The 27,590-nt window shown below is 49.1% G+C and overlaps 1 protein-coding gene and 1 long non-coding RNA gene across 3 annotated transcripts in view; one reads left to right on the top strand and one right to left on the bottom strand.

The window, feature by feature from the left end:
- ZCCHC7 (zinc finger CCHC-type containing 7) overlaps window positions 1-11,959 on the bottom strand; it is a 123,071-nt gene extending 111,112 nt beyond the window's left edge. Inside the window, exons 1-4 of one of the 2 annotated variants that reach the window (XM_069777541.1) lie at window positions 11,905-11,959; window positions 10,848-10,887; window positions 8,006-8,123; window positions 3,838-4,545 (exon numbers count right to left, since the gene is read on the bottom strand). In XM_069777541.1, coding sequence (XP_069633642.1) covers window positions 3,838-4,522 — 685 coding nt within the window. In that variant the 5' untranslated portion in view covers window positions 4,523-4,545; window positions 8,006-8,123; window positions 10,848-10,887; window positions 11,905-11,959. Of the gene's footprint in view, window positions 1-3,837; window positions 4,546-8,005; window positions 8,124-10,847; window positions 10,888-11,900 lie in introns of both variants that reach the window. The other variant, XM_069777542.1, reaches the window with a different exon arrangement.
- A 172-nt stretch (window positions 11,960-12,131) lies between these two features.
- Window positions 12,132-17,138, top strand: LOC138683713 (uncharacterized). Its single transcript, XR_011323128.1, has 2 exons — window positions 12,132-12,387; window positions 12,588-17,138. It is a non-coding gene; the product is annotated as an uncharacterized lncRNA (long non-coding RNA).
- The last annotated feature ends 10,452 nt before the right edge of the window (window positions 17,139-27,590 follow it).

Below are 27,590 nucleotides of genomic sequence, written 5' to 3'. Positions count from 1 at the left end.
TATTAAAAATAATAAGGTTGTTAGACAAGAGCAGGGCAGGCAGGTAAGGTGTAGCGGAGTTAACAGCATGAGGAGATAAGCCTAATTCCTTTCCTTGAGGAGCTACTTCTGACTCCAGTGGAACCACACCATCTCTATTTCAGGGACTCAGACGTGAAAACAGATTCATCAAATGACCGACACAACCGGCTGCTCTCATAGCCGGAGAATTGTTCACGTTTTAGTTCCCCTTTTAATGTGAAGCAAACTGGACACTAACCACACCATGACACTGTCATGGTCTATCCCATTTATGCAGTCACAGGCAGTTTCGGCAGAGAATGTGAAAGGCAAGGCTTCACCAGCCACTACACTCCACATCCAGCCTTACTGATACTGCAAGCCCTAAAATAGTAATTTACATACTATGCAGTCACCTAAATACTTGATCTCGTTCTTTAGAAACCTTGAAAACAGAACTGTGCATGTCTCAAAATAATTTAAATTAATTAGCAGAGAATATCTTTGAGAGTAATTTGCCAACACATGTACTTTTTAAATGCATTTCTTCCCTCGGACTTAAAATTTTTATGTTTATGTTTCAGCAAAGGAGTCCTTTATAGTCTATAGAACTGGAGATACAATGCTGCATAAGCTCAATAAACAATTATGGTTACTTTACATTACGAAGATTTATGGCTTTTGTTCCCTAAAACTATTTTGATGCTCTTTCGGCTTTTCATTACATACACACGTACATACAGCACCGATTTACTTTAAGGCTGTGTCTTTGCATCCCCATCACCAAAGACATTAGAAACACAGCAGGTCAATGAACTTTTTGCACGCCGGAGCTACCTGAATAACATTCACTGGAATTTGGGACGTGGTCGAGAACCAGGGGTTTGACTGGAGCCCAGCCCTACGGCACCCTCTCCGCCTCAGGTGTGTGCCTGCATCGGGGCCAGCACCCAGGCATGGATCTCTGCTCTGCCCACTGCATACAGCAGAGTCGAATGGATCATCACTAACTTGATCGTGGTCAGAAGAAATGCGCAAAGGTTAAGGCTTTCTGGAAAGTCATACATATGTAGAAAGGCAACAGCTAAAACGAAGAGAGAGATGTGCGTGTACAAGTAGCACCTGCTCCCAAACAGCTGTGTGCGTCTGATGCATGTTCCATACATCCCACATCTCCAGGCATGAGGCTGCTGTTGGCAAAACCACTACTGATGTGAGGCAAGTTGCAAAAAGGGGTTTTGAAGAGGTTCTGACCTAACTTTGAGAATAAACATCAGAGTAGGAGAAGAACAGTTATATTTTTGAGCCTCTTGTGTGGCTGTCTGTGAGGTCCCATTTGAGCATCTCAAAAAATCTTTACATCACCTACATTAAATGAAACCATTTTAGTCCTGAACAGTATGACGAGTTTATACACCGCAGGAAAATTCTCCTCCCATTACCTGCTTTGAATGTGGCGTGCTTATTGTCAACATCCATGAGTATATAAACAAATCAGAAACATTATTACGTTCATTACAAAAACATACCATACATTAGCAAAACTGTCTCCTGATATTAACCTCCTGTATTGAATTTTAAAAGCCCCTCCTGGTTAGCACTGGCACACCTTCGCTATAATAGCACAAAGAATGAATTTTCATTTTCATGTTACACCTAGGTAAGCGTAATCACTCCGATAAATTAGTTACAGAATGTTTCCCAAAATGTGTATATGTAACTTTGAAATAGGCTTAAAGTCTCAAGCACTATTTGAACATTTTTCTATCTTCTGTTTTTTGGGGTAATCTTTAGCGCTACTATCAGCAATTTTGGTACCTAAATCCAAGGAGATACACAGAGTAAACGGAACAAAAGAAACCTAACTCCAGGTCATTTGCCTACCCAGCAGTTATGAGAAAAATAGACACTACTCAGAAAATGTATTAACAGTGCTGTGCACAAACTGCATTGCTGTTACAGCAGTCACCACACGGCACCAAACATTTGGTCCCCAAGAGGCAAGAGTAATTTAAGAAAAAGACAAGCCAATTAGCTCTAGTTTCAAAGAAAAGGACAGGATATGAAAATACAAAAAGAAAGATATTAATGAAATTTAGCAATGTCAAGTTAAATCTTAGAAACTGCATTTTAAAACATTTACAGGGAGAAAAAAATTACATAAATTCCAAATCTAATGTGGCTGTGTGGGGCTCTGGCATGGCAACTGAATGCTCTGCCACTCTTCTGGCATTGCACTGGGAATAGGGAAAGCATTTCTTAAATCTCTGAGGCTTGGGCAAGCACAGTGGAGTCTTTAATCAACCATCTGAGATCGAGTGCACACTATGGACTGTTTAGCAATGGACTATGGATAGCTATGCAAAAACATACACAGGAACAACTCTAAGCAAAAAGTTAGTTATTGAACATTTATGGACAACATTTATGGGCAAGAAACAGGCGTCGGCAAAGACAATTTCTCAGCTTTCCCCTCTCAAACAGCGTAGGAGCAGCATGTGAACAGCAGCACTGTTTACACAGCCACCCTCAGGAAAAACTTTACTAGTGTCAGCCTGCAGGTCAGCGCTGCAGAACGTTTCATTTCCCTGCACCCAAAACCACCTCATTTACATGTACACCAAGTAAAATTATGGTATACTTTTTTGTTTTAAATTTTAAAAATCTTGCAAAGGTGCCTGGTGCTGCAGCTGATCTGGCTAGCCTTGCCACTGAAGCAGCCTTTCTTCAGGTTCTGTTTTTTCTCAGACTGGCAGGGGACGCTGTTTCTGGAAATGATCTTTCTGCATCGGGAAACCGGTGGGCAAGAAAAAAGCATGGCTGATCGTCCAACACGGTTTTGGTTGCTGGTGACAAAGTATGCATTGCATACCATGATTATTACAAACAGATATCCAAAATCTGTTGCGCTAACCATCACATTTACTAACTTTCTGCACTGTAATGTGGAAGAGTATTTTGCAAAATACCAAAATATTAAATTTTAGTCTTGGCAGTTGGGAATCTCTCTGAATTATTCAATGCAGAATCCATACAAGAAGTTACAGTAAATTTTAGATCAACAGCCCAAACTGCCAGACTCCTGAAGGAGTGGTTACAGAACCTGTTTCAGGAAAGGGAACCAGCTCAGGTCTCCCCTCCCTTCCTTGCCCTCTCCTGTTACAGTTCATCCCTTTTCTGAGTTGTAACTTCGCTGGTCGAGCATACAGCAAAGCCGTAACAAGCACTGTTCTCTGCACTGCTGAGGGGCAATGAGGCAAGGCAGACAGGGGCAGCGGGGCAGAAACCTCATCACATGAAAAGGGGAATGACACTGCTCCCGAGGTTCTGAGCACTACTTTCCTACCCTGCAGCATATTTCAGCAAACTTTTCACTGTTATGCAGTTCCTACGTCTGATTTTCTTTATGTCTCTAGTCCTCAAACTGGTTTTTTTTTCTACTTACTTTGTTTACAACAAGAAACCGTTGTATTCCCTCTTTATTTTGCCACCCTTTCACCCTGCCCCTGCCCTGCCCCCCCTGCTTCTTATATGCTCTTAGAAATACAAAATATACAGGAAAGTTGGAAAGCTCACAACATGAATCACTCTGATACTACTTCTAAATTTCTGCCAGCAAAAATACTGTCTTTCCATATATGACACTAGTGAAATAACGGTATTGAAATGGTATAAATAAATGGCTAGCTATTTCCTTCATCATAGTTTTGCACCCATCATTATGCACTCCAATTTGCTTTCTGTTTAACTTTTTTTTCAAACACTGACATCAGCATCCTTGCAGACAAATGCTCCCACATACAGAAGAATAAACGAGTGATTAAAAACAGTACTAACCTTCGCTGACTGGACTTCCACAGCCTTCAATGTTCAACATTATATCTTCATCTCTGTCATCTGCACCAGCTCCCAAAAGCATCCAACTCTCGACATTATCACTGTCAGATATCAAGCTCTCCTGCTCTGAGCTATCTATTACCAACACGTCTTGGATGGCATGAGCTCCAGCAGAACTAACTGGGTTAAGCTTCCCACTAGCACTTTTCCTTTGCTTTGAAATGTCTGTGCCTGATCCAACAGGATACAGGGTATTACGTGCAGCAGCTTCAGCATCATTTGGCGTGGAAGATCCTGGATGGATACGTGTTTTACCTTGAGCTAAAGAGCCCGTTGACTTCTTTGCTTTGCTTTTGTAAACGCTGTCTTCATCCGGTGTATCAGACAAGACGATGATCTCAGGGTCGTCTGAAAGCTGAGCGCCATGATCAATGAACCCAGTGATTTTCTTGTCTTCACACCATTTCTCAGGTAGAACTGAACTATGAGCCGTGACTCCTGCAACATCAGCTTCTTCATCCATTTCCAGCGTGCTGATTTCTCCAAGATTTTGGGAATAGTGGATCTGGCTGTAGAGATGAAATTCCACCTCACTATCAACAGCCTCTTCACTGGATGACTCCTCATGATAAAGTTCATCTTCATACACTTCAGTATCCTCAGGATCTTCATATCCAGCAAACATTCTGGAAAGTGAAGAGTCTGTATCTACAAAAAACCAAAAGGTTATATCAGAATGGTCATGAATGTATGCCCAAAACCATCTTTCCAATGATACTTTTGGCCTTTCTGAAATTGCTAAGGTTAGTCATAGAGCTCTGTGTACAGAAGATAAAACTGAGCAGGCTTAACAGCTACAACAATCAAAGCTCAAATCTGTAACAGCAAAAGCTACTCAAGGGTGCATCTGCTTTAACCTTAACTACTACTTTAACCTCAACTACTTCGGCTTCTGAAAAGTTGCACTTAATATGCTCTCAGCTTCCACAGCTCCTCCTCATCCTAGGTTCAAAGCCAGGGTACCTGCATGGATCGGGAACCAAATGAGTGTCTGAATCCGAGTTTTGATCGTTCCACCAGCTAGTATTAATTCTGGGTACTGTGCAACTTGTTTTACTAAGCAACATCTTACATACGTACCTGAAAGAGCAGAGAAGGACCACTCAGCACTATTTGATAGAAGTTACTTGGAGCCTATCTACACCTGGGTTGCAGAGTCACCTGAACTGGCACTTCAGAATTAGAATCACAGAATGGTTTGGATTGGAAGGGACCTTAAAGATCATTTAGTTCCATCTCCCCTGCTGTGGAATTTAACCTTATGATGAGAAGCGCCAGAGCTATGATACAGAAGCACCCAGACATGCTCTGCACACACTCAGGTCTAAAGGCAGGATAAAAAAAAAAGAATACTAAAGGTAGTATACAAATCTGCAGCCTTCATACAAACTAGCATGTCGCATTGTCCCATCAGGACTTACGAACTGAGTTAGAATGCCATGAAAATGCAACTACAATGCTCTTGGACCTGAGGAAGACATACCTGCAAAGAGCGTCTGCCCAGCTCAACATTAGCTATGACATCTCTGTGCTGCTACCAGTTTAGCAGTAATTACCTACAACCTTTAACAGCCATTTTGGTGGTTCTGGGACTAAAGCCCCAATTTCCCTTCTCATGTACTCAGCAATACTGCTTTTTAAACAAATAGGCTATAAAAGCTGGCTGATGGGACAAAGTGCACCCTCAGCAAGTTTGCAGATGATGCAAAATTGGGAGGAGTGGTTGATACACCAGATGGTTGTGCTGCCATTTGGAGGTACCTCAGTGGGCTGAAGAAGTCGGCAGAGAGGATCCTCATGAAGGTCAACAAAGGTAAATGCCAAGTCCTGCACCTGCAAAGGAGATGGGCTGGGGGCCCACTGCCTGGAAAGCAGGTTTGCAAAAAAGGATCTGGGGATGCGACGAGTTGACCATAAGCCAATACAATTCTGGGACAAAAATCATCCTGGGCTCCTGAAAAACATTGCCAGCAGGGTGAGGGAAGTTATCCTTCCGCTCCGGTCAGCACTCATGTGGAGCGCTGTGTACAGCTCTGGGTTCTCCAGTACTAGATAAGATGGACATACTGGAGCGAGTGCGGCGAAGGGCCACTAAAATGATTAAGGGATTGGGGCATCTGTCATATGAGGCCAGGCTGAGATAGCTGGGACTGTTCATCCTCAAGAAAAGGAGGCTCAGAGGGATCTTATCAATGTCCATAAAGACATGATGGAGGGGCAGGTAAATAAGACAGATCCAGGCTCTTCCAAGTAGTGTCCAGAAACATGATGAGGAGCAACGGACACAAAAGATAAAATACAGGAAATTCCACTTAAACATAAGAAAAAGCCCTTTTTTACACTGTTGCCCAGAAAGGCTGCAGAGTTTCCATCCTTGAAGATGTTCAAAACCCAGCTGGACATGGCCTTGAGCAAACTGCTCTAAGTCACCCTGCTTTGAGTCAAGGGGTTGGACGAGACAATTGGCAGAGATTCCTTCCAACTTCAGCTATTTTGTGATCCCAACACAATGGCAAGCATCACTAGAGTTCACTACCAACTCCCTAGCGGGACAGGAAATCCAGAGACATTATAAAGTTACTTTGCCTAATTCACAGGGTACCTTATTTTGTTTACGTGACCCTATCATGCATGGAGGAGAGGAAAGGGAATACTTTCTCTGAAAGGTCTATCTTTATTTCTGTGTTCCAGTTACTCCCTAGGGAAGCCAACAAGCTTTTTTAGACATGAGAACTGTCAGATGGAGTTCAGTTTTTCAGTTGTGGAAGGAAGTTGCATGGTATTGTTTAAATTCACATACTGATACACAAGTACAAAAAATTAGATTCAAGAACTTTGTACATAAGTAATTTGTGCGGTGATGGTATTTAAAGAGCCCAAAGGCTCTTACTATGACAGCTTTCTGTGTACACCCTGCAAGAGTCCTTCCCTGATCATGACAGATTTGACCTCATTTGTATTCCTGTTATACCAAAGTCAAACTAAAGAGGAAGACACTCTTCCCACAAAAATAAACAAACCAAAACCACATAAAACATGAGCGCACCAGCAGGAAAATACAATGCTTACTGACAATCCATACACTGTACTCTTTTCTGTTTAGTCTTCTAGTAGATCAGCATACATCATTCAATCTCACCTGCACAGCCGAAGAAGTCGCTTTTGTCGTCACCAGATGAGATCACATCCAAAGACCATCAGAACTCTACTCATCCACGCACATGCTCAGCTATCTCCTAATACACTCAAGTTCGTTTCTAACCTATAAATACAGTCCTAAAATTTAACAACTGGAGGTTACAGAATCTGTTTTAAAAGCTGTCCTATCCACACAGCGACTGTAAGCTCCTGGAAACTTTTACACCTGCCAACACAGAACTCTGCTTAGCAGCACAATGTATGCAGCAATAATGTGAGGATAATGTGGATATATCTGTACCTGCTAGACTCTGCCTCTCTCATGTGGGTTCTTAGGTAAACATAATATCTATTATGCCAAATAAAAATATCAAAGAATGAGGTCAGAACTTGGTGGTAATAGAGACAATAAACTTATTTTATACCAGTATTTAGGTCTGGATGCCGTAGACAGGAGGAATAACTAAAACGCTGGCCACCTGAACGGTTGTAGGTAGTAAAGAAGTAAGACAGAAAAGGACCTGACAGACCAAATGAAGCCCCTATGCTTAAACATTTCTCTCAACTATACATGGGGTCACCCTTTCAAACAGGTCTTAGCCTGTTCCTATCCACAGGGTGAGAATAAAAGCAGACCTGGCTCCAGTCAAGCACATTTACAATATTAATCTGTGGTTACGGGATGTGAGAAAAGAGACCTTCAGTGATATAGGAAATGAAAGAATCCCCCCAAAGCATGCTGCAATTTTAGTGATACTTGAAAAGCCAACTTAATTCAAGCACTCTTTCCTTCCCATTCTGTCACCCACTGGATGAACTTACACAAAGTTAAGTACATGACCATTGCGGAAAACATGCAGCTAAACAAGACTGCTGGATCACGAGTGTCAAAGAGCGCCCAAGGAGCTGACTCACGGATGCTTCATAACGAAGACAAAAGTAAGAAGAGGCAGCACGGCACTACACCTACTTTGATCTATCCTCCCCAGAAGCTCAGGTCAAACAATGGCTCCTCCTCCCAGGTCCACACCAATGACTGGAATGATGACAAAGGGCTCCTCCTCTTGCTCAGCATGCACGGCAGGCCACTGGGAGACAAGAAACATCAAACATCAGCATCACAACACAGTCTGAAGATATCTAGTTCCACTGTTCACCATCCTCAAACTTGGGCAATAGCTATGCCCCACCTCTTCATCACAGAGTGGGAAACAGCCGTTTCAGGTGTTTGGCATCAAAGCAGACAAAACACCTGCCTCTAGGAAAGGGAAGAGGAGCTTGACAGACAAAGTTTTGGTATTTTTCAGATTGTCAAAGTGAAGCAGTCTCTTACTGTATTCATTCATACGGATGCTCAAAACAGAGAAAGATGTATCTGACTGCCAGCCTCCAGCAATTTAGATTTTCTTCCACCAGTGAAAGGTTTAGACAATGGGCAATTGTCCTTTTTGCTACCAGCTTGACTATTACAAAGACAGCCCTCATGTCTGAGTGTGAAAACCACATGAAAAATAACAGTCCTGCATAGACTAACTGATTTGGTAGGTAACACAGGCTGCAGAGAGCATAACACACTGACGCATCATATTTTGGAACTGGCCTGCCTTATTTAAAAAAAAAAACCAACAAAACTTCAAACCCTAGGCCATGGAAGAACCCTGTCCCTTCATCAAGAGGAACCCCATTCCCACCTGAACCCAGAGCACAACTTTCCTCAAAAGTACCTGACTGCCCCTCTGGTAAGCCCTAAGCAGGAACAGTTCAGGTAAAGGGCTACTGATGTTAAAACAAAATTAAAAAATCACACCTATCTGAATCTGTTTTAACCATTTCCAAACAAAACTCTAGATGGCTATTGTTAGAAATGGCAGATCATTTTCCCAGATCATTTACAAAGACTGCTTGTTAACACTTTTCAGCTAGTCCATTAAAAAAAAACAACATCCCCCACTAGATAAAGTAACAGAAGTTTGCAGCAGCACAGCGCAGTCAGGAGGGAGGTGCTGGCGATGACTTTCAGGCAGGGGAAAAGAGCACGAACAAGTTAATCAGAACACCCACAGCAATTTTCAAGTTGTGTGCAGGCAGCTACTTCCTCAACCAAAATTTCAAAGCAGTTTGGGACACTCAGGTGTAAGGTAAGTGCAGAAGGGGCTTTGCATAAGAGCCAGTAACATGCCCAGGCCAGTCCTTCCCACGCCATTCCTGCTTCACATGGCCTTGTTTCTCCCTACCAACTCCTCTCTTCCTCTGCTTAACTTCATTACTTCTGCTGCTCTTACTTTTTCACCTCCTACAATCTTTCCGAGCTCACACAGTAACTTCTTCATCTCTTCCTCTTGCCATTTGAAATACGCATTCTGCTTAACTTCAAATATTGAGATTTCTTAAAAGAAAAAAATCTCAAGCAAACAAAACAAAAAACAAATTGGAAAAAAGATTACTTTTCCATCCTTTGCAAATATGAGTTTTCAGACAAGTCTACTATTCCCACCACAAATCATCAGTGAATTTCAAATATTTCCTTATATTTCTTGCTCTCTGCTTGATCTTTGCAGTACTGACAAACCTAATACTTTATGACAAAGGCCGCGTTGAAAATACAGCAACAAACGTATTCTTCGCTGTCTTAGGAGGTAAAGACAAGACATAACCCTATCATCACATTCTCTGTTACAGACAGGAACAACAATAAAACGGAAAAGAAAGGTCTTTCGAGGAAATTACCCAAAACTTCCTAAAACCACAAGTAACTATCAGAAGAGAGGTTCAGAGATCAGAATGGTAGGAGACATCAACAGACTTTATAGTTGTGTGCAGAGTAGACCTTCTCTCAGTTTTCTATTTACTCATATTTGTGATACCTAAACTGCCTAGTTCTTTAGACCATTAAGATACTGCACGGGTACAACCAACAGGAAATTGATAAAGAACTTAAATGTTCAAATGCACTTGAATGAAATCTTTAATTTCAGCTGCTGTAACTGCTTTTGTACCCTTCATCAGAAGCCGCATACCTCTATTTCATGAGAGATAAGCAATCAAAATTATTGTTACGAAGTGCAGCACCAGAATGAAAATCACATACTTGTTCTTCTTGATACCTTACAAAGGTATGCAGATATCAAATCTGAACGTTTTGTTTTTGTTTATGTTTTGGGATTTTGGTTTTTTTGTTTGTTTTTTTCAAAAAAGCCAACAACGTGTTTATTATCAGAGGTGAATATCAGGAGACTGTTTTTTCCTTCACCTGTAGTGTGTTTCTGTACCAAACATAAGACAGATCTTATTTTGCCTTATGGGGATAACCAAGCTGCACTCAACACACGTGAGAAAGAAACAATTTTCATTTGCCATGCAAGGTGAGACGTGCAGCTGTTAGACACCTGGAGTTGCTCCCCACACCGACGTACTCAATCTAGAGCAGAAATGCCCTCACAGTGAACCATTTAAAAATGTTGTGAGGTAGATTCCAGGGCAGCCACCCACCCCTGTGGTTTTCAAGAAGCAAACCCTGGGAAGTGCGTCTCAGTTTCAGGTAGTCAAGAAAAAGGTAGACAGCACCATAAAGCTGCTCTAATAGTGACATTTGCTATTAGTTATTTTTGGCTAAACTTTGTCACTTGGTTCTCCAAGGATAACTTGTGCTGCTCAATGCGGAGATGTAAAACTCGTCAATACGCTGATCTGCTGTGTGCTTGAGAAAACGTTTCTTTTTCTGTACTTTCTTTAAATACAGCGCAAGTAGAGTGTAAAGGAGAGAAGAAGAGCTTTGGAGAAGAGGTAACTGTTTTTCTAGTGACAAGCTATACCTTCAGGAGATCACAGGAATCTATCTTCCACACCCAAACCCTGGAAAATAACAAAACATTTGAAGTTTACTTCAAGCCTTCTGGAAGATTTCCCCCCCCCCAAACAATCTTCAGAGCTGCCTTTAGCAGTAACTGCGCAAACATCGTCAAACAGATTGTCCTCAAAAATCCTCTTAACAGATTTGCTTTTTTTTTTTTTTCCACTTAAGATCACGACCGAATCCGGCCCGGTGAAAACAAGGAACACAAAAGGGGGAGTTAGCAGACAGGAGAGGACACGGACTCGGTTCACGGCCACACACCACCGACGGTCTCCCCATGCGGGGCACCGTTCCGCTCCGCACCACGCCTGGAGGAGACCCCAGGGCTCCGAACCGAACCGCCCCCCCCCCCCCCAAAAAAAAGGGCAGCCGTCCCTCCGGTGTCCCCGCACGGCACCGCCGCTCCCGACGGGAGGCGCGGTCGCTCCGGGCTTCGTTCGAGGGACCGGGAGACGTTGGCAACCGGAGGTAAAGACGGAGGCCGATGCAGTGACTCGTACATCTGTTTAATGGCAAACCGGGGGGGGGGTGTCCGGGACGGAGGGGCGCTTGGCACCCTCAGCACCCACGCTGCCACAGCGGGCAGAGCCCGGCCACCTCCACAGGCCGTGGGGCAGGCGGACAGGCACGGACCGGCTTCCCCGGACCCGAGAGGGAAGGGCTGAAGCAGCGGAGGCCGGACGGGGCAGGCCGCACCGGCACCGGGCAGGGATTACCGCGGGTACGGCGGTAGGAGGGGAGGGGGGGGCTCGGCGGGCGCCAGACGGGGCGCAGGCCCTCGGGCAGCAAGCGCGCCCGGCCGCCCCGCGGTGGAAGGGCCGGGCCGTCAGGGAGAGGCGCCCGCCGGGGCGAGGAGCCGACAGGAGACCCTGCCGGTGGGGGGAGCACCGGACCGGACCGGGAGGGGAAGAAGGGAGCAGCGGCCGGGGAGGAGGGGAGGGGGCTGGGGGGGGGGCTGCCGAGGCGCCGAGGGACGGGGGTCGGTCGGGCGGCACCGGCGCCGCTCGCGTACTCACTGCCGGCCGCACCGGGACACGCCGAGCAGGAAGTGGCGGCGCCCGCGCCCCGCCCCGCCGGCCGCGTGCTTCCGGCCCCGCCTCCCTCCCCTCCAGGGCCGCCGCTGCCGCCGGCCACGCCCCCCAAGCAGGGGGCGGGGCGGGGCGGGGCGCGGCTGGCGGGAGTCCCGCGCTCGGCCGCCGGGGGGGGCGTGGCTTAACCCGAGGCGGCGGCCGCGCCCGGTGCGGGCGGGGCGGCCGTCCCGGTACCGCGGCCGCGGGGCTCCCCGCCGCCCCCCCCGCCCCGGGCTGGGTTGCGGGCTCGGGGCTCGGTGACCCAGGTCTGCCCGCTGCCCGGTGCGCTCCGCCCCACCGGGATCCCGGCGGCCTGTCCGCGGCGGGGGGGGAGGGGTCCCGCCCCGTCCTGGGGTCCTGCAGGCACACCGCGGGGGGATGGCGCGACGACCGGGGGAACGCTGGCCCCGGGCCTGCTGGGGAAGGCCGGTGAGGACAGCAGCCTCGGGCCGGGCACGGGGAAAGGGGAAGGGGAAGGGGAAGGGGAAGGGGAAGGGGAAGGGGGGGGCTCCGGTGCCGGCTGACATTGAAGGAAAATTACCGTGAGTTGAGTGCGTCACTCTGCCCAAGGCGTTCGGAGGGATTCCTGCCGCGTCCCTTCTGTCTGAGTTTCGGTCTCTCTCTTCCAGGCCTGCAGGAAGCCCCAGCGATGGAAAAAAAAACCAACCAAACACCAAAAAAACAAGGATGAGGGAGGAATACCACGGGTGAGAAAAGCAACGCAGCATGCCTCGCTTCTTGCAGCGTCCCGCTAGGAAACAAACCCCCGGTCAAACCGTCTTCCCCACGACCACGCTGGTGCCGGAGTCATCTGCTTTTTCCACCCTCATTCCTGCTCCCCGAACGGGAGCGCGTGGACCGCGGCTCCGTGACGAGCGGGAATGAAACCCTCGCACACCTTGGTGTGCCAGCGCCGTGCCAGGTGCACCAGGATGAGTGGACGAAGAAGACGTGGTATCTTTGATGATGTGGTATCTTTGCAGACCAGCCGAGGAAAGGGATTGCCTTCGGGCAGGGCTGCCTGGGGGAAAGCAGAGAGCTGGCTGAGGCAGAAGAAGTGGTCGCCTGGGTGCAAAGAACCTGAGCAACTCCGAGGGCGATTGCCCTCAGAGCGGGTCGGGGTGGACTTGGACATAACTGCGAACTGACAACCTGCTGAGGATTGCCGAGGACAGGACTGAGACTGGGAGCGACCAAGTTGTGGGGTTTGATGGACGCCCTGGAAAATTTGAGCCTCCTGTCCGACCTACCTGCCGAATTTAAACAGGTTAACCAGATCTTTCAGTCTCAAGCAGTGGCTGCTTTGGAGAAGGCGGAGGATTTGGCATGTCGTGTTTCAAGGGCAGTTCAGAGGAGAAGGGACGCTCTGGGTCAGCGATGAATTCGGCACAGCTGCTCAATCCCAGCAGCCCTTATCCTGAGCTGGCCTGCGCTGTGCCATGCTGCCTGGTCCTGTGCGGTGCTGGGCACGTCCCTTGGCTGCTGATGGCAGCGGAGGAGCCTGCAGGCAGCTCCTATGTGGTCCCGGCAATCACACCACCTGCCTGGCCTTGCTTTTATCCAAGAGCGCAGCAAGGAGTTCTCGTGCGAAACTCCTTTCTGTCTGATAGTACAAGTGATGAATAGGGCTGTTTTCTTCTAAGAACATCCTGTAACAGCTCAAACGACCAAAGCAGGGTACCCCTTTCACGGACGGGACCTGCCGGGTGTGCTGCACTGCGTGCTGGTTGGAAGCCTGTTCGGTGCTGCACAGCTTGCGGGTCCCAGCATCTAAAGGGACCCAAGATTATCTATGTTATCCTCTCTTTATGGTGTTAGCTCTAATAATTGGCATTTTTGGTGATACTTTACGAAGTCTCACTGCATTCCTTATTGGGATTGTAATGAACCAGCACCTCCCGGTGCAAAACAGCTGCCTCTTTCCTGACTTGCTAATACAGGAGTTTTCCTCATTACTCTGATGTGGCAAGGAAGGCAAGTGGTCATGTTTCTTTGTTTTGCTGTCTTTGAATTTTAGAATGAACTTCTTCCACCCTGGAGGTACGCAACAAGCATTGCAGATTTTCAAGAATATCCAATTGTATGAGGATGTACCTGACATGGGAATGTTCAGTTAAACCCCACTTCATATTTTTCATCTATAAATGGTTTTGGGTATCATAGTTTCATAAAAATAGACATTCTATAAGCTGAATTGCTGCAGTGGCCTGCTTTACCTCCTGTTCTGATGGCGGCAGTTGAAAGATTTTCCTATGCAGCTTACTAAAGATGAATAAAAATGGATGCAAATAGAAGCTTTTAAAGGAGCTAAAGTCAACATCTGAGGTAAAAGTTCCCTCTGTGTAAAAGCATGTTTCAGAAACAAAATCCAAAGGATTGATAGAAATTCTCAGTGGCGCCCTGGTACTCAGCTGGAGTGTGCTGGAAAGCTTAACATGCTTTCTTTTTGTTGTGTTTTGATTTCTTGCTCAAATACTCACAATGGAGAGGAAGAGCAAGCAGTTTTCACTTAGACAACAGCTAATTCTTTAACGCACTGTGGACTTTAAAATAACTATCTTTTTCTCTGGAAAGCAAACCTCTGTAGAAAAGTGCAAATTTAGTTTTCAAATATTCTGTCATGATGATGAGTAATTCTCTGCTTACAGCTTTTGGTTAAATTACTTCCATGGAAATCTCAGTGGTTTTAGCAAGAACTGCTCTTCTTCACTTGATGTGGTGCGCGAGGGGATTGGTTTTTGCTCACTGGCCCTGGCCCGTCTCACACAGTCAGACCGTGCTGTGTGGAGCAGAGCTTCCTAGCAGGCGTCTCTTCTGTGATTAGGAACGTGATGACAGCAGAGGTCTTTGAAGATACAGGCACAGTTTGGAAGCGGAGACCCCGGAGACCAGCAGGGATAACTCACCAGTGGGCTGTTGACCAGTCATTGGGAAAGCACAACCTCGGGAGCTGGGAAAAGCTTGCTCTGGCTTTAGGGAAGAGGCAACAGCCAGGCAGGGCAAGAAACAGCTCCAGCAGCCGCGTGGCCTGTGGGAGCAGCCCCTCTGCCTTGCCAGCACCCCGCAGCACCCACCGTCCGCAGTCTGTGCGCCGACACGGTCCCGCGCTGCTGGGACGGGGAAGATGCCCAGCTTGGCTCCCAGCTCGCCGCTGGGAAGAGCCTGCTCACTTCTGCCTCTGCGAGCGGGGCTGGCGAGCGCCGTGGCCGGCAGCGCCGACTGCCAGCACCAGCCCCAGCCCCGCTGCCTCCTCCTGCGCTCGTGGCAAACGCGGGACGAGACGGCGGAAGACTGCCTTGAGTACGCAGTAGCTCAGCGCAAGCTGCAGGCGCGAAGGGTGGTGTTAGCGAGTGTGCGCTCCTAGCGACCGTCAGTCTTGTTCTGAAGTTCAAACTGGCCTGATTTATCGTTCTGAATGCCCTCATCACAGCGATCTCCCAATTCCCTCGTACACCTACCCGTACACGCGTTCAGCGGCAGCGCTGCTCCTCTTGCTTGCGTGAAGGCTGTCCGACTGCACAGCACCCGGAGGCTGTTGCCCCCCGTGGATGCTCCTTCCTGACCCTCGGCAAAGACCCTGGCCAGGGATTCCTCCGTGCTGGGGACTGCCGAATCCAGCAGCCCAGCAGAGGAGAGGCGGCTGCTGCGCTGTGACCCCAGGACCAGCCAGGAGCGGGGCTGAGCACTTTTTCCAGTGGGTACACGAGGAAATGCAAGCACACACAGCACGTAGACAGAGATGTGTGTGCAGGCAGATCAACAGGGACAGGAACTGTAGCGCTCACGCAGACGCCAGCAGCACCAGTGGCCTCGTCTGGTCCCCCTCTCTGGCTGCTCAAGAGGCAGGTCCGTTGGTGGAAAACATGCACGTATGCATATGTTGCATGTGTGTATATGCAGGTACGTATATGTATATACATACCCCACGCAGGTCCCACCAGTAGCTGGCCTTAGCCAGCCTGCCCACTGCGGCTGCCCCGGTGTCCCCAGCTGCCGTGCACAGACACGTGTGCACCCAGCAGGTCCAGCCTTGCTGTCTCTCGTTAGTGAGCTCTCAGACGACCCGATCTCTCCAGATTCCGCCCCTCTGACACCGGGCTCCCAAGCCTCCTGTCCTACTTGCTGGCCGGCACAGCTTTACATTTGGCAGCGATTGCCCTCCCCGGCGCACGCCCGCGTGGCAGGGACGCGCTGCGTGTCTCCAGGTGCTGGCCACTGCGCGTGGCCACTGCAACCCGGGGTCTGGCTACTCTGGCCAGCTCTAAGACATCCATACAAAGATGTACACGCAACGTAGAGACCCTCCCTGTCCAGGAAAACAGTTGCATGTCCCGTTTAATATTGCCAAACAAGCTCATATTAGAGTCTGCAGAGCGTACTTCTGCTTTTGTGAGTGTAACAGGGCTGATGAGCTACAGCCGGTAGCAGTGGGGAGTTGTGCAGGGCATCCGAGAAACGGGAGAGGCGAGCAGGAGCGAGTGAGCGGATGCAGGGAGCTGTGGGAGACTTCAGCTGGATCTGCTGCTGTGGGAACGGTCGTGTGCCCGGTCACCCTGGAGCCGTGGAGCAGTTTCTCCGTCCTGACCCGGGACGGGCACCTGCACAAGGTCCCTTGGGGCCAGCAGCGCTGCTGACCCCGCAGGGCGGCTCGCCTGTGCAGACAGACACGTGTGCGCTGGTGCGTCCGCCGAGCCCAGAGCTTTCATTTTTCATTTCATTTTTTGCAGGCCTTTCAGACTTCAGGGGTTTCCTTAATGCACTGCTAGTACTCTATTTGCAACATTACTGGCATGTAATTACAACCTGCATTTTGCCTCTGGGAACGTTAGCACAGGCATGTACGTGTTGGCTGCAAAAGTGCCTCCTGAAGGGCAAAATGATCTGATTCTCTGATCCTCTAGGCTTTGGGTCAAGAAAGAAGCGAACAAAAACCGACCCACAAGTGTGAAGGTTTTATAACTCTAGCAGAATGCAAGCAGAGCCTGGCAAGAGTCAGGAACACAGCTGTGGCACCCGATACTTGCAACAGGTACTTTTCTCTGATCTAATCATGATACATTTCAAAACAAGCGTTTTTACTGCCTCCGGATATTACAAAACCTTCTCAAAGGTATCAGATAATTAGTTGTTGTAAAACATATGCTGTTAATATGATTAAAGGATGAACTGAGATTGCAAAATGTTATACAACTGTCAGGGCCCTGTGGACACCGATGGGCTGTATTGACCCAGGCCTGTGTCTGACTCCAGTTCCCCTCACCAGGCCTGATCCTGACCCCTACCTGCAGGCTGGCATCCCACCCCATGGAGGTGACTGATGCCCGGGGCTGGGGCTGCCCCAGTGCCCCCCACCCCCCGCAGCTGCCCTGCTCCTGGCTGGGGTGGTGGGGTGGGCACTGGCCACCGGGTCCTGCTACTGAAATGGTGTAAAGACATATTTGGAGAAAGACCTTCAGGTCAGGTACCTTTTCCTCAGAGTATTTCCAGGAAACAAAATTCCATATTTCTAGAATAAGCAGCAGAAAGATTTGAGGATTTGGGTTTAGCACTGACTACAGGGGTATTCTACGCTTGCAAGAACTCACTCTTGCCAAATTTGACCTTGAAAGGAAGTTTCTTTTTGGTGGCGTCATTGCGGAAAGTCAGCAACCACCCCTGATGCATCCTGCGCACGGTCACCCGTCCCCACGGACTCGTGCTCTCCCGCAGCACCCTGGGGCAATTGCTGCTCTGGGGACCCGGGGAGCTGACGGCAGCCTCTTCAGCCTGCCAGTGACCAGTTTCACTCCATGCTGTCACTTCACGAGCCCAGTCTGGGCCATATGTATATATATAGGACTACCTTGTGATGGACGCTTGAAGGTAGGTCTTAATACGGTTTGTATTGCTCTGGCTTGCATTGGTGTAGATGGGTACGAACAAACCAGCAGAAACTCTTCCACCAAATGCACACCAGCAGCGTTCGCTATTAGCCTCACACATTGGGAGTTAGTGTCTTCTCCAGGTCTTCCAGTGCAGTTTCTCTAGTCCAGCCAGTTCTGCGTGTAGATGAGGTCATCGGGATCCAGAAATGGCTTCTACCGAGCTCAACTTGAAAGCAGTCACTGCTTTAGGAGAGCACTGAAGCACAGTGGTTTAGGTGTGGCAGTGAATTTCTGAATGTCATACAGCATAGGAAAAGCAAGGCCACATGTTTGCCTTCATCTTGTTTGTCTCCTTGAAGAAACAGCCCTTGCCGAAGCTTTTACTTCATACTGACCAAGTGCATCCATCCTAGGTGGGGAGGTGGCACAGCTCCGGTTTAGACGTGCTACAGGGTACTTTGCTGCTGCAGAGAAGAGTTGCCTGCATTCAGTGCAGTGGGACTGAAGTGTGATCCTCAGGCACCAGCGTTTTCACCCTTGTACTCTTTCTCTCTCAGGCAAATTGAGTCCTGCTGCTGCCTTTGCTTCTGAGTGCTGTTTCTCAGGAGGAGTGATAAACTCCACCTGCCATGCACCTGAACCCCATCCAAACTGTTCACCTCCTCCCCTGAACAGCCCATCCTTGGTGTGCCAGTGACCCACTCATGAGAGGAGAGGACCTCAGCACAGAGATTCAGGTTCTGACGCTCATGCGTGGCCAGGAGACAAGGGGGTGGCACCCCCTTTCCGCCCCATTGCTGGTGCTCTGAGACATCCGTGGTTGTGTTCAGCTCAGCTTGTGGGGCTGCACTCCCTCCCTGGAGAAAGTCCCCTCTTCCTCCACAGCTTGCACCTTTCCACGCTGTTCAACGTGGAAGGAGGCATCTTCCTGCAGCCCAGAAGTGGGCTGCAAGGCTGCAAGGCTGTAGGATTGAAAACAACCCCATCTCCTTCCTACCCGAAACTGTCCGCTGTAGCTGACTGCTCAAAGCATCATTTGCAAGGGCAGTGCGGCGCGGTCCAGGCTGTCCAGCCTGTGCCTGCAGTCACAGCATGGGCATCCTCCACACTGAACTCCAGCAGATTCCCTTGTAGGAGGGGCGTGATGGTGTTTTGGCCGCCACAGTACCATCTTCCCGCTGTGATTTGCCCAGTTTCCCCCCCAGAAGTCACCGTCCGTGCAGGGAAAGGAGCCCTGCATCCCGTTAGTGTCCTTCCCCTCCCCACTTGCCTGCCCTTTGGAGAGGGGTCAAACGGCTGCACAAACCCAGCAAGAAGAAACAGGCATGCCACAGTCCCTGGGGAAATCTGTGCAGGTTGCAGAGAGAGAGACTTTGCAGCATGTCCAGCCGCTTGAGCACAGCTGGGGTCCCCTTGAGTCCTCCAGATTGCAGGAGTCTGGTGGAGACCGTCGTTCTTCCACCACAACCTCTATGCCCTTAAAAAAGAAAAGGGAAGAAAGACGAAGATTTTCCATAGATGTAGACTGGCAATTTGCAGTCCAAATGCCAGTAGGTGGCACCCAAGAATGTGCAGCATTATTCGTAGCCTTTGTGCAAGCCTGGCTGCTTGCTCACCAAGAGACATCTTCAGCCTCCGCTCTCCTCCGAGCACCGGGGAAGCCTGGAGGGCTCTGCCCCTCGGGTGGACAGCTGCCAGAAAGGACCCTGGGCAAGAGAAACTCTGGTTTTCCTTTGCTTCTTTTCAAAGCATGTTTCTGAGTGCTGTAGGGAACAGCAGGAAGGAATCCAGAGTTAGTCTCAACAGCGTTACTCATTAATAAGGGGTCCATGTCGGGATGCTGGTTTCTGTTGCTTTTAACTTTGCTAGACGGCAGCCCTGTCAGGTGAAATGGCCTCCTAGAGCTGCTGCTTCACCTGGCATTCCTTTGAGATTTACAGCTGGAAGGAGCTGCCCTGTCCAAGAGCATCGCTGAAGAAAGTCACAGGAGTCTTGGTCCTGTTGGAAACTTTGTCTGATGTTTCTTCCAGTCGGGAACAATGTGAGAATGTGACTGAAGAATGCAGGTGTGCAAGGAGGTCAATTAAATGTGCACAGCCAATCATCTCCTCATTTTTAAGAGCTTAGTTTTGCGATCTTGTCAAATGTTATTTTTACCTGGACTAGTTGAATGAGATGGGTTGTACTTGTTTCTGATTACCTATGCTAAGGGAAGTTGCCTCTGACCCAGCGTAGGCTCTTTCCTGACAATCATGCTGTTTTCGTCCAGCGGCTGCAACTGATGGTATTTTTCGTGTTGGTTGTCTGGGCGTGTGAACTCCATTTTAATCTGTACTGATCCAGTAAAATATGTAAAATTTGAGGTGATGAACTACACCTCCTCCATGAAGTTCAAAGGTGGACCTGCCCCACTGTGCCAGGCAGGAGCAGGCAGCGCTGTCTGCACCGGCCTCGCACAAAACCTGATGGGTTGCAGCTGCAGGAGGGCTGAAACGGTTCAGGCAATGCTGGGCAAGGAGGCAGGGAGAGGCAGGGCAGAGGAGGGAAACGAGGGAGAAAAACAGCTAAGCCAGGACAGGGAAGAGATGGCAGACATCTGCCATTGCAGTTGCCATTTTCCCATCTTGCCTCCTGTTTCAGCATCAGAAAACTGCATTGCCCAGGTCACGGGAATGGCACTTTCAAAAGACTTTGCACTGCAACGGCATGAAAATCGTAGGTTCTGGACCCTGGCAGACCTCAGGGTACTCAGTGGCCTGCCCTGGTGGGGTGCCACTTAGGAGACCTTCATAACAGTGAGGAAGCTACGCATGGCTCGTAGTGCCACTGGGTCTCGGTGCAGACCACAGGGACATTTATCACCACACTGCATTTGGACCTGTGCAACCTCCAGAGCTGCAGCCCATCATCATCCTCAGCCAAGTGCAGTGGGGACAGGAGCACTTCAGAAGTTAATTAAATTCCCACCCCCCCACCTGATCTGCTCCTCCTCTTCCCAGTGCTCCGCTTTGCCGCCTCAAACCGAGGAGCAGCGGGAGAAGGGAGGGAGTGTAATTATTTAGCTCCTTAGAGCTAGCTCTACAGTGCTTCATAGCTTGTTAATTACAGTTTCAGCTGTGCTAGTCAGTGGAGGACCAGAAGAGCATGTGGGGAGTGGGGGGCATGGGCTGAGGGAGGGGAGGGAAGCTGCAAGGCTGACAACGGGGAGAAGCCAAAGTGAAGCGGGATGGAGGGCCAGGGGCACCAGCAGCTAGGAACCTGGGCAGGAGCAGCAGCGAATGGGAAGCAGCTGGGAAGCAGAGGGAGACGGAGAAAAGAGGGGAAAAGCAGACCTGCACAGGGGTAGCAGTGTGGTTTATCTGTGGAGGGTGATGGGGCACAGGTTAGGCACCAAGGGATGCTGCCCACTGGCATCACCAAAGCACGTCCTTCGTGCCCACCTGCCATCTCTGGCAGAGCAGATAAATGCCCAGGCTCCGAATCCAAGCGCTGCCCGTGACTGTCCTCCAGTGCAGTTGGGTGGGGATCGGTTTCTGGAGGACAGAATGGCTTTCACAACATATTGACCCTTGTCAGAGAAAGTATTTCCTTCCCTCAGCCATCCTAATTTTCTCACTAAATGATTGCAGTGGTGTTCTGCCTGTCTCCCAATTCCAGCATGTAAGAATCCTCAGCATTTTCAGGACAAAAAACCCAACGTGCCTCCTCCAACGAAGAGCTGAAGCCCTCTGAGGGACGCACATGAGACCCCAGTTTGCTCGGGACGTGCAGCACTGCCCACACCGCAGAGCCCCCCTGCCAGCTGCCAAACACCATTGCTCCGACAGGACCCGCGAATAAGCGCGGCTGCTGTTTTCCCTCTTGTCTGCGGGGCTGGTGCTCAGGTGTCCTGGCACACTATGGGGTGGGCTGTCCTGGTTGCATCGGCAGCGCCCTTGGAGCTGGCGGAGGAGGCTGGGGGGCCGCGGCAGCTCCATGCTGCCGTGTGGAGGGCTGCGCTGCGACCCTTGGGAAGGCAGATCCTGCTCCCTTGCCGGGTTCTCCCACTTGGTCTGCTGTCTTGGTGGAGGGGACATGGACGAAGCAAGTGAGGAGATAGCTGTCCATGTGCTCCCCTCGTCCCTGGGGCCCCTTGGGCCATAGCCCCCTGCTAGAGAGCAGCATTTCTGCTGCTGGCCCCCGCTTTGAGGGTCCTGGGCTTAAGGGAGGAGGTTGCCCTTCTGGACCTCCATGATTTCCAAAAACAGGTTATTTAAAAGAATGTGGTGGAGGGAATAATGTGCGGGTCCTCCGTGGAAAACCATTTTGGCCTTATCTACAGCTTCTGAGATGAACACATGTGAATTTCCTCTTCTGACAGAAGTGAAGGGACAACTCAGAGCCAGAAAAGACTCTGTGCTCAAAGACTTGATGCTGCACTGCCAATAGTTTTAAACTCTGACTTCATGATTTCCATTTTCTTTTGGCAGCTCCCAGTCTCTGTTTCTCTCCTCTTTCTGGAAAATTTCCCTTAAGGAACCACCAGTGATGGCCCAGGAGACAGTGTGTGAATGCTTTGCATTATGTAATGCTTTGACATTTGGCATTCCCATGGCATTATCCCCATTATCCCCCATCAATGCAGAATAAGTTGTCAGAGCATGAAATTGGTATTTTTACATATTCTTAATGTACAGATGTCAGTCTGAAAGCCATGCGCAAGCATTATGATTAAATTCTCTATTTCATTCTCTGCCTATGCATGGATCTGTTCGGAAGATTTCTTTCCTTTTGGGGGGATATAGGGAAAAGGCACAACCTTAAAAAGTAATAATTCTGCCTAATAGCACTATCAAAAGGTGAAAGCTAAGTTTAAGACATTGTGGACTGAATGCAGTATAGACTCATAAATCCAGAGCAACAGTGTTCAATTTTTAGCACCTGTGTTCCTGGCATGGTAGCAGAAAGTGAACAACAAGTACCAGATGCACACAGGGAATATAATCAGTGACCCAGTTTCTGGTGCCAAATATATCAACATGTTCCAAATCAAATCTGCTCAGAGTTTACAAGTTTGTTATTCTACATTAATTACTATGTAAGAATGGCAGACCCTTATGGGAGGATTAATATGCCTAGACATAATGTACATGGAAAAACAAGAGGAAGGGCATGACTCAGGATCCACCTAGGACTCCAAATTGCTTGATCTGGTTGTCTTGATCGCAAATACGTAAAGAAGAGGAGCTCTTGAAAGTCACCTGGTTGGAGGCAAATCAGCAGCTCCACCCTCTGCTGTCAGCCCCCATCTCAGGGACCTGTGCTGTAACAGAAGCCAATATTGGTGCAAAATGATACAAGACCATGTGCAGTCTCCATCAATGGGAGCTTCCAAGACCAGGCTGGGTAAAGCCTGGAGCATCCTGGTTTGGTCTCACAGCTGACCCTGCTGTGAGCAGAGGGTTGGACTAGAGAGTTCCTGAGGTCCCTTCCAGCCTGAATTGTCCTGTGACCCTGTTCTCTGGTAGGCAGAAGGTTAGAGCAAGAGGTTGTTCAGCTCTTGCATGACAGACCTCCCTGCTGGAGTTTTTCTTAGTGTTTGTCCAAGGAGCTCTTAAGGTTGTGCAGAGATACGTCCTGGAGCTGCTGCTCACCATGCCTGGATGCATGTCAGGAGTCCATGAGCATCCACAGGGTTATAGGAGGAACCCACCTGGTCAGCCAGGATTCCCGTTTACAGTGAAATCATGAGAGAGGCCAAAGGCCTGACTTCTCTCCACATATACTGGAAAACAACCCATGGACTATTTTTAGCTGGATTTGCCTAAAAAATTAGTTATGCAACTGGGTCATCAGTCATTGCTTCCTCCTCTTTCCTGTCCTGCTCTCCACCCTCCCAGAAGCTTGTGCTGTACAGGCCACCAGCTCTGGTGAAAGACACCAGAGTGGTGAGGAACTGGAGAGGAATTGAACTCACAGGCTTTTCATGAAAAAGAACATCTATGTGGAGAAGAGAGAGGCAGACTAGTATCCTCACTGGTCATAGGGCTCCAGAGTGGGCTCAGCAAGGGTCTGTGTGGCCTCCTGGCTTGGAGATGGTCTAGGACCAGCTAGACCACAAACTGCCTCTTGATCAGTGCTAGTTAGAGGGGGTGAGGGTGGGTTTGGGAGTCCTGTCGAAGGATGCTGGGGAAACAGGAGCTGTGAAATGCTGGGGACATGGGAGTGGAGAGGAAGTTGCACAGAAAGCCAGAGGAGATGTGATGAAAGAAACTGGGTTTATTGGGGTGAATGAGGCAGATAGGGATATAGCGAAAAAAGTTGTAGACTTCGTTAGTTCCATTAGCTATGGAGAAATTGCTGATTGATTATGTTCTTGCTAAAAATTCACTGGCATGAATAAATATGATGGCACTTGGGCTTGGTTTTCAGCACAGAACTTTTACTCCTGGAGACAGTTTGGGAGCAAATTTGGAAAGGGCAATTCAAGCCACAGACACAACACAACGCTAAGAGTTTCAGGACTGCTTTATGAAGTGGCCATTTATCATGCTCTTAAATTCCCACCTTTGCAACCAGGTGGCTGATGACAGGGTGTGCAGCTGCTGCGAGGGCCTGCCACATGGCCAGCACAGAAGTCCTAGTTCATGGGCTCTGAGAGCATCTGCAGCCCCTGTCCAAAATCTGTCACAGCCAGTGGAAAGTCTGCTGTTGTCTTTTGTGCAGACAGACAAGCACCTTCAGTCCAAGAGGTTCACACCTCCCGGGTGTATACCACCTGCCGGCGTTCACCCATTTATTTTGAAGGTGATGGACCATTTTCCTCTTTCTGTAAGGAGGCTCTGAAGTTAAGGGTTAAGCAGGGACTTCCAAGGGAAGCCTCATGGAAGACTGAAGAGGAGTTGCCCCAGGAAAGCCACTTTCTCCCCCCAGAGTGAATGTGTTTCTCTTCCTACCCCCTCTGCTCAGCTCCCCGCCTGAACATCAGTCTGACTGGGAAACGCAGTAACTGGGACTTTGGCCAGATAACTACCGTCAGGTCCATGGAGCGCACCAGACTGCATCCAGCCACTGAGTCCTTTGAACAGATGCTGTCCCTCTGGTGGTATCTGCCATCAGAAGTGTTGGGAGCAGCAGAGAAGAATCTGCGTGCAGTACCTCCACTCTATTGCTGAAGCCAGTCTAATGTGAAATATCTGAATGAGTCTCTTTTGGGAAATGAACCAAAGCCAAGTAGTTTCGGCAATGCTTAAGCTATGCTCCGAGGCTGCGGCAAGATCACCGTCTTGCACATTTGGTCCAGGAAGCAATGGGCAAGACAGCCTTTCACTATAAGCATGAGTTACAGTGAGCTACTGTATAACCACAGGTTCCCCTCCAGTGCACTCCACGATGCTGCAGATCTTCTTCACTAGGTCCAGAAAAAGATGTAAATGGGAGCATGAATTGTTTTGCCTGAGAAAGAAAGACACGCTGGACCTTCTGCATGAAGCAGGCTATCATTGCAAGGACCTCAGGGCCTTGTTACCGATGGGATTGTACATTCAGATATGAATATGTGCTTTGTCATCAGCAGCAGGCCAGCAGAAGAGAAAGTAATGTGTGCAGTGACTGTAAAAGGCTATCCCGAGCTAGTGGGCAACTTCCATGTAGCTAAGAAAATGTTTGTTTTCCCAAACAGGGGTATGAAGTTAATCCTCATCAGGAGAAATCTAAGTCCTGTGCTACTCTCTGCAGGATTTCTCCTACTTCATTAAACTCTGACATCTCAGAGGGCAAATCCGCATTGTCACATGTCACTTGTGCTTGAAAAAAATGTGCGTATCAATGCTTGATACAGGCTTATTTTTCCTTCTTATTTTGCAAGTGTAATTGTGTAGTAAATCGAACTGTGGGCTTTTATTTACTTGTTAGCGTTAAGTGTGTTTCAGGCCATATGTAAACAAGGGTATCAGCACAGATTTGGAGCAGAGTCAGTCTGTGCCAGCTGAAGACGTGGTCCATGTCTCTCCCTTTACCAGGAGGGTTTGAGGGAAAGGTGAGCAGAAGGAGCGATGACTTTAGCTTGGGTTGATAGGCTGGTAAATACCCTCATTCACAAAGGCAGTACTGTAATATTCCCGGCTGGTTATTTTATCACCGAGATCTTGGTGTCATCTAACATTGCTTTCCTGAGAGTCTTTCTGTCTAGGCTGATGATATTTTTAATGCTTGCAGGAACAAAACTTCCAGGAGGTCTCTGAAGTGTGCCTCCCTGCTGTGAGATGAGGGGAGACAAGCATGGAAAACCGAGCAAGTGCCGGGACCGCAGCCTTCAGTGAGGGAACAGGCTGCTCCTCGGATGCTGCCCCACAGAACAGATAGATGTCTGCTGCTGGCTGACTTAGCATTGACCTGAAATGCCACCTTCTGTTTCTGGGGGATCATTATAGACATTTTGGTATTTAAAAATGTGGGAAGAATCCTCATGAGCAGGAGGTATGACCCAGACAATGCAGACCATGCAGCTCCCCTAAACGATTTCCTGGTAGCTCCCATAGCAATTGATGAAAACACATGTGCTGGTTTTGCCTGGGATAGAGTTAATTTTCTTCATAGTAGCTACTATGGGGCTATGTTTTGGATTTGTGCTGAAAACAGTGCTGATAACACAGGGATGTTTTTGTTACTGCTGAGCGGTGCTTGCACAGCACCAAGGCCTTTTCTGCTTCTCCCCCCATCCCACCAGCGAGCAGGCTGGGGGGGCACAAGGAGTTGGGAGGGGACACAGCCGGGACAGGTGACCCCGACTGACCCAAGGGATATCCCATGCCATAGGACATCATGCTCAGCGTATAAAGCTGGGGGAAAAAGAAGGAAGGGGGGACATTTGGAGTGATGGCGTTTGTCTTCCCAAGTCACCCTTAGGCGTGATGGAGCCCTGCTGTCCTGGGGATGGCTGAACACCCGCCTGCCCATGGGGAGTGGGGAATGGATTCCTTGGTTTGCTTTGCTTCAGCGCATGGCTTTTGCTTTCCCTATTAAACTGTCTTTATCTCAACCCACGACTTTTCTCACTTTTACCCTTCTGATTCTCTCCCCCATCCCACTGTGAGGGAGGTGAGTGAGCGGCTGCGTGGGGTTTTGTTGCCAGCTGGGGTTAAACCATGATAGCACCCCGTTTGGGGAAAAATGTAACGCACAAGAAAATCAGTCTTCCTTTAAAGTTTTCCAGTGCCACTCAGTAAATCACTGTGGTGGTGAATTGCCCTTTCTGTTCAGAACTGTACACCTTATTTCCAGTCTGAGTTTATCTGGCATCTGCTCCAGATGCTGGGTCATGCTCTAAGTTTGGCTGCTGCACCGCACAGACCCCTCTGTCAAATTTCTTCTTCCCAAGAAGGCACTTACAGATAGTGCTCACAATCTCCTTGATAACTGAAATAGCCCATGCAGCCTGGGCCCACGAGGTTTCCAGTCCTTTCACTTCATGCGGCTTCTCTCTGTACCCCTTCCCTTGATCCCTGTCTGGGCTGAGCGGGGAAGGGCAGGATGGGACCCATCACGGCAGCACGGAGCCAGTGGACTCTCCTGACAGCACCTGACATCTCAGCGTGGTGTCACCACGGGAGCCCCCTCCACCAAATTCTCCCCTCTTCCCCCCGCTCCATATCCTCACAGGCAGGAGCCCACCCACCCGGAGGGAGGTCTGCGCTGCCCACCCCAGGGTGACTCCAGCTGCGTCACAAGCTTTCACGTAGTTTACCAAGCGGTCTCTCTGCCTCTCTACCAGAGATTCGTGATTGTTCA

This window comes from Haliaeetus albicilla, chromosome Z (genome assembly GCF_947461875.1).
Source record: "Haliaeetus albicilla chromosome Z, bHalAlb1.1, whole genome shotgun sequence".
Taxonomy (NCBI): Eukaryota; Metazoa; Chordata; class Aves; order Accipitriformes; family Accipitridae; genus Haliaeetus; species Haliaeetus albicilla.
This window is presented reverse-complemented; position numbering and strand designations above follow the sequence as displayed.